At 36.2% G+C, this 15,754-nt stretch overlaps 1 protein-coding gene across 2 annotated transcripts in view; it reads left to right on the top strand.

Annotated features, from left to right (window-relative positions):
* Positions 1 to 15,754, top strand: part of ETFA (electron transfer flavoprotein alpha subunit) — an 89,768-nt gene that overhangs the window by 48,841 nt on the left and 25,173 nt on the right. The window contains exon 10 of one of the 2 annotated variants that reach the window (XM_021098281.1): positions 14,864 to 14,899. The exons of the other annotated variant lie outside the window; for it this stretch is intronic. Within the exon in view, the coding sequence (XP_020953940.1) occupies positions 14,864 to 14,899 (36 nt within the window). The remainder of the gene's footprint in view (positions 1 to 14,863; positions 14,900 to 15,754) is intronic. 2 annotated transcript variants of the gene reach the window in all.

Raw genomic sequence — 15,754 nt, 5'->3', positions numbered from 1 at the left:
CCTTCTACCTCACAAGTCAACTTCAACTGTCCTTTCTTATGAAAGCAAAAAACAATCCAAGCAAAAACCCAACTTAAGGTAGTCCCTTTCTTATTTAATACTAATATATCTACCTTCCTAGCTCCTTTGAGATGGTTACCCCCATATTATGTGTTCAGAACCTCTCTCTTTATTGGCTCCTACTATGTAGCCTTAAAAAAGAAAATTCTTTGTCTACCTACACAGCAGCCCTTTAGCCTTGCTAGCTAGCTACCACCCTCTTCACCTTTCATACTAGCTTATGCTTGAAAAAATAGCTTATGTTTGCTAAACTCACTTGGTTTCCCATTCTTTTAAATAAAAAGTATATGTGAATATATATTTATATGTAAAATAATAAACGCCTATGTTTTTATCACCGAATTTAAGAAATAGTATTACAGTTTAAAACCCCTATATACTCCTCCCTTAATGCATATTCTTCCATCTCCTCAGAAGTAACCATTACCCTAAATTTGATTATTTTTTTCAATGCATTTCATTTTTACTTTTGCTATGTATAGCTACAGATCCCTGAACAGTATGTAGCTGAACTTTTCAACTGGAGTTGATTTACAAGTATGCTGAGATATTGCTCCTCTTAGTCTTTGGAAGAGTAAATGTTGTGACTATCCTTGTTCATTTAGCCCAGCGTACCATACAAATATTACCATTTTCCGTGTGCCCTGGGTATAAATAAGTTGGGAAGCACTGATATATAATACTATTTTTTATATATTTTTAAAATTTTATGTCGATAGTAGCATTTTTTTTAAGTTAACGTCTATCACTGTATATTGTTATAGAATTTCTCTTCTGTTGAGAACTTTTATGATTAACTCTGACAGCAACTTTCAAATATGCAGTACAATATTATTAACTGTAGTCAGCATGCTGTACATTAGATCCCCATGGCTTCTTTGTTTTATAACTGGAAGTTTGTGCCTTTGTGACTCCCTTCACCCATTTTGCCCATCTCCCACACCCAGCCTCTGGCAGCCAGCAGTCTGTTCTCATATCACTGAGCTTAGTTTTTTTGTTTGTTTGTTTGTTTGTTTTTCATATTCCACATTAAATGAGTTCATATGGTATTCATCTTTCTCTGATTTCTTTCTTTTATCATAATACCCTCAAGGTCCATCCATGATGATGCAAATGGCAAGATTTCATTCTTTGTTATTGCTGAATAATACTCCATTGTGTATTTATGTATACCACATTTTCTTTATCCATCCGTTAGTTGTTGCTGTATCTTGGCTATTGGAGATATATGCTGCAGTGAATATCTTTTCAAGTTAGTGCTTTGTATTCTTTGGATAAAAACCCTGAAGTAGAATTACTGGATCATATGGTAGTTCTATTTTTAATTTCTTGAGTTCCTTCCATATTGTTTTACACGTGGCCATGCCAGTTTACATTCCCATCAACAATGCTTAAGTGTTGCCTTTTCTCCATATCCTAGCCAGCATTAGTTATCTGTCTTTTTGATAATAGCATTCTAATAGGTATTAAGTGATATCTTATTGTGGTTTTGATTTGCATTTCTCTGATGATTAGCAATGTTAAGTATCTTTTCATCAAGCCATCTGTCTGGCTTCTTTGGGAAATGTCTCAGCCCATTTTTTTAATTGGATTTTGTTTTTGTGCTGTTGATTTTATGAGTTCTTTATGTGTTTTAGATATTGACCCCTTATTGGATATATGATTTGCACCTATTTTCTCCCATTCAGTATGTTGCCTTCTCATTTTGAGATGGTTTCCTTTGCTGTGCAGAAGCTTTTTAGGTTGATGGAGTCCCACTTGTTTATTTTTGCTTTTATTGGCTTTTCTTTTGGTGTCAAATCCAAAAAAACCATCCCCAAGATATTAAGGAGCTTACCACCTGTGTTTTCTAAATGTTTTGTGGTTTCAGGTATTATATTCAAGTTTTTAATACATTTCGACTTGATTTTTGTGTACGGTATAACATAGTGTTCCAATTTCATTCTTTTGTATGTGACTGTCCAATCTTCCCAATACCATTTATTGAAAGACTGTCCTTTCCCCATTATACATTCTTGGCTCCCTTGTCATAAATTAATTGACCATATATAAGTGGATTTATTTCTGACTTCTCTATTCTGTTCCATTGATCTATATGTCTCTATTTATGTCAGTACCATACTGTTTTGATTACTATGGCTTTGTGATACAGTTTTAAATTGTATTCCATATCTCTGTATGTATGTACCTCCAGCTTTGTTGTTCTTAAGATTACTTTGGCTATTGAAGGTCTTTTTTTGTTCAGTACACTTTTTAGGTTTGTCTGTTCTGTGAAAAAATGTCATTGGACTTTTCATAGGGATTGCATTGAAACTGTACATTGTTTTGAGTAGTATGGATATTTTAATAATATTTTTCTAATTTATGAGCACAGAATATCTTTCCACTTATTTGTATCTTTAGGTCTTCTACTTCCTTAGTTAAATTTATTCCTAGGTATTTTATTTTTTTGATGCAGGTGTAAATTGGATAGTTTTCTTAATTTTTCTTTCTGATAGTTTGTTAGTGTATAGAAAAGCAACAAATTTTGGTTTATTGGTTTTGTGTCTTGCAGCTTTACTGAATTCGTTTATTAGTACTGACAATTTTTTGTGGAGTCTTTAGGGTTGTCTATATATCATATGTCATCTGCAAATGGAGACAGTTTTTACTTCTTACTTTCCTAAGAATGCCTTTGGGTGCCTTTTATTTCTCTTTCTTGCCTAATTACTTTGAATACTATATTGAATGAGAGTTGCGAGAGTGGGCCTTCTTGTTTTACCCCAATCTTAGAGGAAAAACTTTCAACATTTCACTGTTTAGTATGATGTTATCTGTGGGCTTGTCATATGGCCTTTGTTATGTTGAGCCTCTCTCTGTACCCGCTTTGCTGATTGTATTTGTTCTTTATCCCATTTTTAGTCATTTTGTTTTCATGATTCATTCATTTAATGCAGGCAACCTTTTTTTTTTCATTTGTTTCATTGATATAATGTGAATATCATACTTCAGCCATTTTCCTGTTCATGGATGTTTATTTAGGTAGTCTATAATTTCTTGCTATTGCAAGTAATAATGCTGTGAAGTTTGTTCCCATTGAGCAAGGCCAGGTATTGAACCCACATCCTCATGGAGACAGCATCAGGTTCTTAACCCACTGAGTCACAACAGGAACTCGTATATTTTATTATTTTAAAAGACAAAATAACTAGTTTGCAATTCACCCGAAAATCTTCGTTTCTTTCCAGTTATAAAGTCTTCTGTATAAACATCTGTATAAGGATCTACCAAGATTTTCTGCATAATGCAAAGTATTTAAATGCCAATTCCTTAGGTATTTCACAGTAACTAAATGTATTTGGTAAGTTTTAGACAGAATTTAGTGGGGTTTTTTTGTTTCTTTCTTTTTTTTTTTTTGTTTGCTTTTTGTTGAACCCTCGGCACATGGAGGTTCCCAGGCTAGGGATTGAATCGGAGCTACAGCTGCTGGACACAGCCACAGCCATGCAGGGTCCGATCTGTGTCTGCAACCTACACCACAGCTCACGGCAATGCCTGATCCCTAACGCACTGAGCAAGCCAGGGATCCAGCCCACATCCTCATGGATACTAGTCAGATTCATTGCCACTGTGCCATGATGGGAACTGCCAGAATTTAGTGATATTAAATAATATCATATATTCCTTCTACACTGCTCTAAACATGTAGTGTATTGTGAGTAAACAATGAGAACATATGCTAAAGAAACATGACAAATGCAAATAATTCTTAGCTAATAATCAAGATTATTTTAAAAGGATAATTTACTGATTGAAGACTCGCCTGGTTGAGATTTGGTGGTGAGTGGTGAGTGAAGTACTGCTGGTCAGTGGTGAGTTGGATGTGTGGGAGGGCACTGGAAAAGGGGCTCTCATTCAGATCCCAAGAACTGAAGGTGATGAACAGTTTTCTCTTCAGTCTCCAGAAGTGGATGCTGTGAATCATTATCCAAGCCTTAGATTAAGCAGTGAGATGAAACAAAATCTCAAAATGGATATCTCTCTGTGTTGCCATTTCTTGTGGTGATACAGTGTGAACCAAAGATAGGATCCTTTTAGGAAAATAGCTGAGGTACAACTGCTGAGAGGATGGGACAGTCTCTCAGCTTCATAAGCAACTTAAACGTGCACTCATGCAAATTAACTAATAGTTGTGTGGGCTTTTAAAAAAAGTACCGGTTGTCAAGAGTTCCTGTTGTGGCACAGGGGAAACGAATCCGACTAGCAACCATGAGGTTCCAGGTTCGATCCCTGGCCTTGTTCAGTGGATTAAGGATCCAGTGTTGCCATGAGCTGTGGTGGAGGTCGCAGACGTGGCTCCGATCTGGCGTTGCTGTGGCTGTGGTGTAGGCCGGCAGTTACAGCTCTGATTCTACCCGTAGCCTGGGAACCTCCATATGCCGTGGATGCGGCCCTAAAAAGCCAAAAAAAAAAAAAAAAAAAAAAAAAAAGGACAGGTTGTAATAAATACTCAGCAAAAATTCTTCAGGTGAGGAAAATTGGATGTGTAGGTTAATTTGGGGAGAGTTGACAATCTTTGCATTATTTAGTCTTCTATACATGACCATGATTTAATTTCTTACTTATTTAGTTTTATAATTTCTTTTTAAAGGTATATAGACAAGTAGGAATGCAACTCATATTTATATATTGCTCTTACTAATTTATGTGTAGATTCTCTTGAGTATTGTACATATACAGTCATTTTCTGAGAATAATAAATTTTTTTTTTTTTTTTACTGTCAGCTCTGACTCCTTGGACATAGTTAAATAGAGTTGGTAGTGGTAAAAATCACTGTCTCTTATTTTCAAAGGAATTCTATATATGATGTTAAAGCTGTTCCCTACAGTAGATAGTATCATATAATGGTTAAAAATGGTTAACAGTCCAGACTTTTTTGCCAGGTTGCTTGAATTCAGCTCTTTGTGTTACCACTTGGTTGCTGTGTGACCTTGGACATAACTCTTAGCTTCTCTGTACCACAGTTTTTTCAAGTGTATGGTGGTGATGATAATACTCTGTACTTCCGATATTCTAAAGATTTAATAATGAGTTAGTGTATGTAAAACACTTAATATTTTTCCCAACATATAGTATAAGTATTATATTAGCTATTTTTATAATTATTAGAAATCCTTGTTTGCTAAGAGTTTTCTTGTTCGTATGTTTTGAAATCAGGAAGAGATATTGAATTCTTGTTTCTTTAACTGATATCTAATAGTTCCACTGGATTTTGTTGGCTTCTTATTGTTAGATTTATGCCATGAGTAGAATTGAATGAATGTGTCTTTTGAAGCTTTGGTGTCGTTAGTGGTAGTTCCCATTTACTTTTGTTTTTCCGGATTGCCTTTTAGAAGCTCCGTTGATGATTTTACCTTCCTAACCATCCAAACATATGCGCCTATTTGCAGTCATTAAAGAATCTCTTACCTACGGCCAGGGAAATATGTTTCTTAGTGGAAGTAGTTTACTTTGTCTATATTTTGGTATTTTACTAACAGATTAGTGGTTCATTTATAATTCTAAGACTAGGTGATTAGTTACTAGATGGAGAAGCAGTTTAGGGAGAATTTACCAAGACAAGGAGTTTTGTTTCTGGTTTCTCTTGAAAAAAATCACTAATGTTGAAAACTCTGTGTACAAACTTTATGGAGTTATTTGTATACAGCTGGGACTGAATTTATGGACTGCTTTTCTGACTTGCTAAAAAGCTAAAGATTGACAGCCCCTTTCATACTGCATTATCCAGCTTGGCTTTTAACTCCAAGAGAACAGTGTTCACAAATTGATGCTCTATTCCTTTGGGGTTGGTATAGAAGCATTAAATTGTACTAAAATATTCATATGTGAGTGCATTTAGCTGAAAGCAATTGATGTCCTATTCCCTAGAGGGCAAAGAGAAATGCTGTATAGACCTGTAGTCCAGAAAACACCCTAAGCATGCTTCTTAGAGTTAATTACATGGCCTGGATGATCAAAGCCCTTACAATGAAGCTTAAAATGACAAAAAAGAAGTTGTAGAACTGATAAGCTGTGGTTTGGATGTTTAAATAGTTGTACATTAGTTTAAAAACTTATTTGCTAAAAATTAGTTTAATTTCTTTTCTTTTGTTTTCTTGGCCTTTTTAGGGCCACACCCATGGTATATGGAGAGTCCTAGGTTGGGATCGATTCACAGCTGTACCAGGATCCAAGCTGTGTCTTCGACCTATACCACGGCTCATAGCAACCCTGGATCCTTAACCCACTGAGCGAGGCCAGGGATTGAACTTGCATCCTCATGGATACTAGTCAGATTCGTTTCCGCTGAGCCATGATGGGAACTCCTGTGCTTTATTTTCTTAATTTTCATTAGACTTATTTCTCTAAACATTTATTGCAGACGGCCAATATCAATGAGGTTTTTTATCCATTACCATTTTCTATATAAAATTAAATGATTTTGAGTTTCAGAGTCTTTTGAGTTTTTTTTACATACGTATTATAACTTTTTTATAAGATGCCACTGATATAAATTGACATGTCTTGTATATGGTTAATCTAATTTACAGTTGTCATGAAAATCAATAAGCATAGACAGCAAATCTTTGTTGTAGCTGTCAACAACCTGAACAAAATTATTCTGAACTTACTATTCTTATTCTAACTGTATTTTTGGTTCTTTCATCTAAAAGCTAATTTTTTTCTCATGTGTAGCTTCAGATCAGATAAACATACACATGAATATCAGAGAACATAAGACACTGTACTAGAAGGAAGTGTTTATTCAATAGGTAATTGATCATGTAGCCTGTGTAATTCTATCCTTGTATATACTTTAGAGCCAAATATGTGAATACTAAGATCTTGTGTAAAAGAACATCTTAATAACTTAGTTGAATATAATTATATATCAATATTAACTAACCTTAGTCTGAAAAGGAGGAATTTGGGAAATGGTTTTTGAGGCAGGGGAATGTTTGCGATTTCCTTAAAGGGAGATTACTTAGAAGGTCTCTAGCTAGGTTGGATGAATAGTAAATTTATTATTTTCTTATAGGCACTTCCCTTTTCTACATTATTAACTCTACTCAAATTTTTAAAAGGTATTTCAAGGAGTCTTTTTATAACTTGGGCTGAACTTGACAACTCTAGTTTAAAAAAAACACACCACTTTATTTTTTAGAAGAGTTTAGATTTACAGAAAAATTGCAAAGATATTACTGAGAATTCCCATAAGTTCTATACGTGGTTCCCCATTACTATTTTTTTAATATTATGTTGAAATATTTACTTTTGATAGTTGTTCAAACTATACGTTTCTAGAATTGTTAATCTAATGAAAACTTGTCATCTTAACTTTTTTTTAGGCCATGTCTGGCATGTTTCTGGGCCAGGAAATCAAAGCTATGCCATAGCATCAACCCAGGCCACTGCAGTGACAATGCTAGATCTTTAACCCACTGTGCCACAAGGAAACTCCTTAACATTTTTAAGTGTACCATTCAGAGGCATGAATTACATTCAGAATGTTGTGCAACCATAACCACTGTCTATACCCCCAAATTTTCATCACCCCAAACAGAAACTTTATACCTGTTAAGCAATAGCTCCCCATTCTTTCCCACCCAGACCCTGGTAATCCCTAATCCACTTTATGTCTCTGTAATTTTGCCTGTGCTAGGTAAAAGTAGAATCATACAGGAGTTCCCGTTGTGGCTCAGTGGTTAAAGAATCTGACTAGGAACCATGAGGTAGTGGGTTCGATCCCTGGCTTTGCTCAGTGGGTTAAAGGATCTGGTGTTGCCATGAGCTGTGGTGTAGGTTACAGACGTGGCTCGGATCCTGCATTGCTGTGGCTCTGGTGTAGGCCGGTGGCTACAGCTCCGATTCAACCCCTAGCCTGGGAACCTCCATATGCCTTGGGAGCAGCCCAAGAAATGGCAAAAAGACCAAAAAAAAAAAAAAAAAAAAAGTAGAATCATACAGTATTTGTCCTTTTGTGACTGCTTTATTTTATCTAGCATGTTTTCAAATTTCATCCATGTTGTGGCATATGTCAGAACTTAGGAGTTTCTATCGTGGCACAGTGCAAGCGAATCCAACCAGGAACCATGAGGTTGTGGGGTTCAATCCCTGGCCTCGCTCAGTGGGTTAAGGATCTGGCGTTGCTGTGAGCTGTGGTGTAGGTCTCAGATGCAGATCGGATCTGGCATGGCTGTGGCTGTGGTGTAGGCTGTCAGCTGTAGCTCTAATTCAACCCCTAGCCTGGGAACCTCCATGTGTCGTGGGTACAGCCCTAAAAAGACAAAAAAAAAAAAAAAAAAAAAAAAAAAAAAAAAAAACCTTAATTCCTTTCTATGGCTAAAAAATATTTCAGTACCATTCCATTAACATTCTATTTATCCATTTATCTCTTGACAGATATTTGAGTTGTTTTGTTTTCATCTTTGGCTACTGTGAATAATGCTGCTCTGAATATTCCTATAAAGATATCTGTTTGAGTCCCTATTTTAAGTTCTCTTGTGTGTTTACCTAGGCAGGGATTGCTGGGTCACATCGTAATTCTGTGTTTATCTTTTTGAGGAGCCTTCAAACTAGTTTTCCTCTGGCTACTTTATAGCTCTCATGAGTTCCTTGGCATAGAAGTTATCTTAATTTTACATAAATAATTATGAAGAGAGGCTATGCATGAACAATGGCATTCTTAGTAATTTTGGGAAAGAGTTTGATGAGTGAAAAGAACAGTACATGGAAATCAGGTTCTATTGCCAGCTTTGTTTCTTTTTCATTTATAAAATTAAAAGTTTGTATAAATAATCTTAAGAGTTTCCTTACTACTCCAAAATTCTACATAATTTATTAATATAAAATTTAGCATGTTTTAATCAACTTCGAGCAGTCAAAAACCCTTACTGATAAAAAAAATTGTAGGAGTTCCTGCTGCAATACAATGGGTTAAGAATCTGACTGCAGCTGCAATGCAATGGGTTAAGAATCTGATTGCAGGGAGTTCCAGTCATGGCTCAGTGAAAACTAATCTGACTAGTATCCATGAGGAGACAGGTTCAATCCCTAGCTTTGCTCAGTGGGTTTGCTTTGTGGGTATTGCAGGGAGCTGTGATGTGGGTTGCAGATGCAGCTCCGATCCCTCATTGCTATGTCTTTGGTATAGGCCCGTGGCTACAGCTCCGATTCAAGCCCTAGCCTGGGAACCTCCATATGTATGCCGCAGGTGCGGCCCTAAAAGCCAAAAAAAAAAAAAAAAAAAAAAGAATCTGACTGCACTGGCTTGGGTTGCTGCAGAAGTGTGGGTTTGATCCCTGGCCCAGTGCAGTGGGTCAAAGAATCTGGCGTTGCAGCAGCTATGGCTCGGATTTGATCCCTGGCCTGGGAGCTTCCATATGCTGCAAGTGCGGCCATTAAAAAAAATTTTTTTTTTTTTTTTTTTTTTGTCTTTTTGCCATTTCTTGGGCCACTCCCATGCATATGGAGGTTCCTGGGCTAGGGGTCGAATGGGAGCTTGTAGCCGCCAGCCTACGCCAGAGCCACAGAAGCGCAGGATCCGAGCCACATCTGCAACCTACACCACAGCTCACGGCAACGCCGGAACCTTGACCCACTGAGCAAGGGCAGTGATCGAACCCGCAACCTCATGGTTCCTAGTCAGATTCGTTAACCACTGTGCCACGACGGGAACTCCAAAAAATTTTTTTTTAATTCAAACTTTTTATTTGATCTGCTAAAATGCAAATCTTTGTGTAGACTGATTATATATCTAAGTATTTTGATGTCATAACCCAAATATCTCAGTATAGTCATCTGAATAATTTTATATAGTAATTTTGCATGACACTATACTTGGCTTTCTGTCATTCTAGGGTATAAAGGAACATCTTCCCACGAGAGAATAGCTGTGAACTAGTATAGAAGCTAATTATTTAAATACTAAACATTTAATTGCAAAATAGTTAAATATTAAAAAGCAAATAAAAATCATATTTTTTAAAATATTCTCTTAAGAAAAACTTATTTTAGGTCCTGTGCATCCCATGTAATAAAAATCTATATTTAAAAACAGTACTAAAATGTCAAGAGCTGAAATTTCATCTTTCTAGTTTCCATTTAAACTTTTGAATTTTCCTTAATAAGCAGGCTTATTAAGTTGACATTTTGGATAAAAACAGTGAAGTGTGCAATGAAGCAATGAAGGGTATGCTAATAGTATAAATTACCATCTCCTTCGGGCATGTTATTACTAGGCTGGTTGTAAAGACAACATTTACTTGGCTTTTTTTAGAAAAAAGGTGGGCCACTAGAAAGAATATGGAGGAGCTTATATCTAGGGATGAGTTTAGAATATTAAAGAATCTTTGACTAAAAAATTCAAGCTATGTGTTGTCTGTCTGATAAGCACCAAGTCCATCTACTGGGCCTTGGAATGTCCATTCATGTGAGAAACCTACAGAAGCTAGATGAAGACTGCCGCTTTTTCTTCTAAATAAGTTTCTGGCTTTGTTTCTAGATGTTTAATAGTAATAGTTATTTGGAACCAGATATTGACCTCATTGAAAGCCAGGTCAAAGTTTTTATTCAGTGTTAGTTTTTAATACAAATTATATGTTAAAACAAACAAATGTCAAAAACAACAACAAACATGAAATAATTTGAGTCTTGCATCTTCTGTGAGTCAGTCTCCTTGATGGCCTTGTAGCTAGTGCATCTGAGTGGAGGGTTTGTATTAGAGGCATTGCAGTTGAGTGCAAGTGGGTGTTAGGTAAATCTAAAGGGTGTAGATTATGTCCTCCTTTTGAGGAACTCAGAACCAATGTATGAACTGATACTTGTAGTGACATGGGATAAAAACTAATGTTAACTAAAGTTGATGGTACTTATTAACATATAACCTTCCATTTGTTGTTCATCTCATCTTGTTTTAGTGATTTTTTTTTTCTCTAAGACAAATATATTTACTGGAGTCTTAATAGACTGGTGATTTCAGTTTAAGCATATTATCAGTATTGTCATGATATTATTTGTGGTCCAGTAGAAAAAGTACTGAATTTAAAATCAAAGAACTTTGGTTAAGAAGCCTGCCTTTTACTAAGTATGTATAATTTGGAACAATTCACCAAGCCTGCCTGAGCCTGTGCTTCCTGTTCTATAAAGTGAGAATTTTCACCCTTAGAGATACTGTCATAGTTAAGTGAGATAATGTGTATAGAGTAGAGTATGGTTTCCGGCATATCATAGACAATTCATGTAATCGTGATGATTAGTATGCCATTTTGAGTCCTGATAAAACCTGAGCTAGTCCTAATATTGGAGCATTGTTTGATGGATGGGACATACTTTCAGCTTCAAACCAAGAGTATGGATAAAGTTCTCCATTCATGTAAAACTCAGTTTGGCAATAATCCTGCCTGAGAATTTCATAATATATGCAGAGAGCTGTTTGAGAAAAGAGCCACAGATAGTTGTGCTTTGCGTTTTGGAGCCTCTTGCAAAAAGAGAAGACACTTAAACACAACTTGGCAAACAGAGGAAGTAGTTTGGCCTTTTAAATGAGCAGCAGGATGAAATATAGCAATATTAATGCACAAGAGACTTGCAGTAATTAGAAAATATAGTTTGGTTAATCTACTTCTCAAAGAGGTATTCATTATTTGCTTTGATGAATTCCATTTAATTCTTATCCTGGCATTTGTCCTGTGTATGTGTGTTGTGTTTTAGCTGTAAAAGTTGCTGTTTAAGGTTATGCCTCTGTAGTCTTCTGAGTAAACAAGGTTGAGAGAGCATATGCCATTCTGTAAAACTTGTCCTGTCTAATGCAGTCATGGGGTATTGTTTTTGAGCCCATAACACTGGAATGCTGAACTGTAGTTAGAACTACTTATATGATGTCTTTAAAATTTTCCTATCCTTGAATAAAATGTAGTTTTTTTTATTCTTTCCCCAAGTCTGTTCAGAAAGGGAGACTGTTGGTAGAAAAGAAAATTTAACCCTGATTTTTAAAGAGTTTGAAGCAATATTGGCTTTGTTTTTCTGCTCTGAAAGCTCCAGGTTTAACCACTCTGCTCATATTCATATTTCATATAAACCAAAAAGTAAATGTTTAAATCTTTCCTTTCTACTTTGTTTAAAGTAAAGCAGATCTGAAGTTGCTGAAGGCAGAATACTGTTGCAATTCCAGAAAAAAAAGTGAATGTGTGAATTTGTCATAATATATTTTTTGTATGACAAATTTGATATGTCTTAGTACCTGTATCTGGGATATGTATCCCTGTAAAAGATTATGGTAGAATTTTGTAAAGAAATTAATTTCAACTTCCTAGGCCAGCCAGTACTATATAGGAAGTTGGGCAGAAATTCAGACTTTATAGCTAGTACTAAATGCAAAGAAGAAACCACCAAGTATCAGTGAAAAGACATTTTCCCAGTACATTATTCCAGAAGAACTATATCAAGTTAAATAACAACTCCTTTGAAATAGCAGTAGTTACTATTACAATAGTAATAAACTACTCAGGTAGTTAAAAGAGGAATTATATGGCAGTGGCTGTCTTATGCCTTCTAGTGAAAGATTTCGTGATCATTCACTAATGATAGTAGCATTAATAGTAATATCTAACATTTTAAGCACTTCACATGCATTATGTTATTTAATAATCACAACAATCCTATTAGCTACAGATATTTAATCTCTGTTTTACACATGAGGAGATAGACCCTTTGAGATATTAAATAACTTGTCTGAGAACACAGTACATGGGAGAGCCAGGATCTCAACCCATCTCTCTTTGAACTTATACTTGCAACGATGATCCGTGACCTTTGATCTTTGACATTATTACTACGGCTTGCTGAAAACTGAGATGACAGCATTTTTTAGCAATACAATATTTTTAAATTTAGGTATATACATTTTTTTAGACATAATGCTGTTGCACATCTAATAGGCTACTGTATAGTATAAACATAACTTTTATATACATCAGGAAACCACAAAGTTCTTGTGACATGTTTTATTGCAGTACTTGACTTATTTTGATAGTCAGTACTCTGGAACCAAACCCACAAAATCTCCAGGGTACTCCTGTAACTTTTTTTGAGAATTGTGAATTTTTCAGGATAGATTTTTCATGTTTTTCTAGAATTTTATGAACAAAACAAAATTTGTTTTCAGAGCACAAGTTTACCATTTACTGTATTAAACCAGTAGTTTTCATCTGCTTAAAAAAAATTGTATTAAAGTATAGTTGATTTGCAATGTTCCTTCTATTCCTTATGTACAGCAGAGTGACCTAGTCACACACAGTGCCCCGTGCTGTACAGTAGGGCCCCATTGCCCATCCATTTCAAACAACAGCTTGCATCCAAAAACCCCAAAGTGCCCATCCATCCCACTCCCTCTCTCTACTCTGTGAACCAAAACTCTCCTTTGCTTGGCTGTGATCAGTTTCTGTTTTGTGGATAGGATCATCTGTGCTATATTTTAGATTCCACAAATAAGTGATATCATATGGCATTTGTCTTTTTCTTTCTGGCTTACTTTACTTAGTGTGAGAATATCTGGTTCCATCCATGTTGCTGGAAGTGTCATTAGTTTGACTTTTTTATGGCTGAGTAGTATTCCATTGTATATATGTACCACATCTTAATCCATTCATCTGTCAGTGGACATTTAAGTTGTTTCCATTTCTTGGCTATTGTGAATAGCACTGCGTTGAACATAGGGGTACATGTGTCTTTTTCATTGAAAGTTCTGTCCAGTTATATGTCCAGGAGTGAGATTGCTAGATTATATAGTAGTTATATATTTAGCTTTCTGAGTTACCTCCCTCCATAATGTTTTCCATAATGGTTATAGCAGTTTACATTCCCACCAATAGTGAAGGAGGGTACCCTTTTCTTCATACCCTCTCCAGCATTTGTCGACTTAATTATGGCCATTCTGATTGGTGTGAGGCGGTACCTCATTGTAGTTTTGATTTGCATTTCTCTAATAATTAGTGATGTTGAGCATTTTTTTTCATGTGCCTGTTGGCCATCCATAAGTTTTCATCTGCTTTTGGTTTTCCTATAATGGTCCACCTTACTGAAAACTGTTGGATTTTCATTATCTACTTATGTCTCACTATTGGCTGCTCTCTTGTTTAATCTTGCTGTTTCTAGTACTAATCTTCAGCTTTGTCGCACTGCTGACTTACCTTTTTGGTTCTCTTTCAGAGAATTTAAACAGCCTATAAATGATTTTGTTCTAATCCAATACAAGCAAAGTTGACACAAGAGACTGATGTCATTCTATCTTGAGGCCTGTCAAACCATGCTCCTCAGTACTTTGTAGACCTTCCAAGAAGGCTTTTCTGTAGCTTGTTCTTAAATTATCTTGGATCTGTACTGTCCAGTACAGGCAACCCCGAACTAAGCTACATGCGGCTGTCGGGCGCCTCAAATGTGGCTAGTCTTATTTGAGACTATATTATTAAAATTAGTTTTACGGAGTTCCCGTCATGGCTCAGTGGAAACTGACTAGCATCCATGAGGACGCAGGTTCAATCCCTGGCCTTGCTCAGTGGGTTAAGGATCCAGCGTTGCTGTGGCTGTGGCTGTGGTATATGTAGGCCAGTGACTACAGCTCTGATTCAACCGCTAGCCTGGAAAACTCCTTATGTCATGGGTGCGGCCCTAAAAAGACAAAAAAGAAATTAGTTTCACTTATTTTGTTTTACTTTATTTAATGTGGCTAATAGAGGATTTTAAATTATGTGGCTCACAGCATATTTATATTGTATGTCTTTTTAGGATTTAACAGTGTTAGACAGAAATCACAGTGTGCAGGTAAGAAGCAGTTTCCTCCTTAGTTTTTGTACCAAAATCTCTAGAGAGCAGGACTCAGATATGCCTCTTGGATTTCCAGATTTCCTGCACAAGATTGGGTAAAGCAAGAGAGTGATGTTAGCACATACTCTCTGAAGAAAGTGGCCAAAACCCACATCATCCACCAGAGAATACTTTGTGTTGATTCCACAGGTTGGTTAGTTTTCTGTAAAAGTATTAAGATTTCATTCTAGTCTTTTTGTTCTCACACATGCAGATTGGTCATCAGGCTAGGACCCATAAAACCTGCTTTTAAGAGCTTGTTTTGTTTGAAGGACTAAGGGGGCAGAAACAGATAGATAGGCCGAAGAAGTGACCTCCAGTTTGGCAGCCGGTAGAGATGACTACAAAGGACTGTCATCCCCTGAACAAGTTCCTGCTTTTTTAAAAAATTATTAATTTTTTTTTTTTTTTTTTTTTTTTTTTTTTTTTTTTTTTTTTGCTTTTTAGGGCCACACCTGCAGCATATGGAGGTTCCCAGGCTAGGGGTCAAACTGGAGCTGTAGCTGCTGGCCTACACCACAGCTCATGGCAACACCTGATCCTTAACCCACTGAGCAAGGCCAGGGATCAAACTGGCAACCTCATGGTTACTGGTTGGATTTGTTTCCACTGCACCACAACGGGAGCTCCAAGTTCCTGCTTCTGAAGATCTTTCCACATCTCAGTGGCAGGAACAGAAAGTAAGGGGTTTCATAACAGACCAGAGCTTTATCACACTTGGAGTTTTCTCCTGTAATGGGCTACAGATTTTTATGATTTTACCTTAACCTATGTTGTTAGATTGTGAGCTTCTTGAGGATACAGGACAAAGAA

This window comes from Sus scrofa, chromosome 7, assembly GCF_000003025.6.
Source record: "Sus scrofa isolate TJ Tabasco breed Duroc chromosome 7, Sscrofa11.1, whole genome shotgun sequence".
Classification (NCBI taxonomy): Eukaryota; Metazoa; Chordata; class Mammalia; order Artiodactyla; family Suidae; genus Sus; species Sus scrofa.
This window is presented reverse-complemented; position numbering and strand designations above follow the sequence as displayed.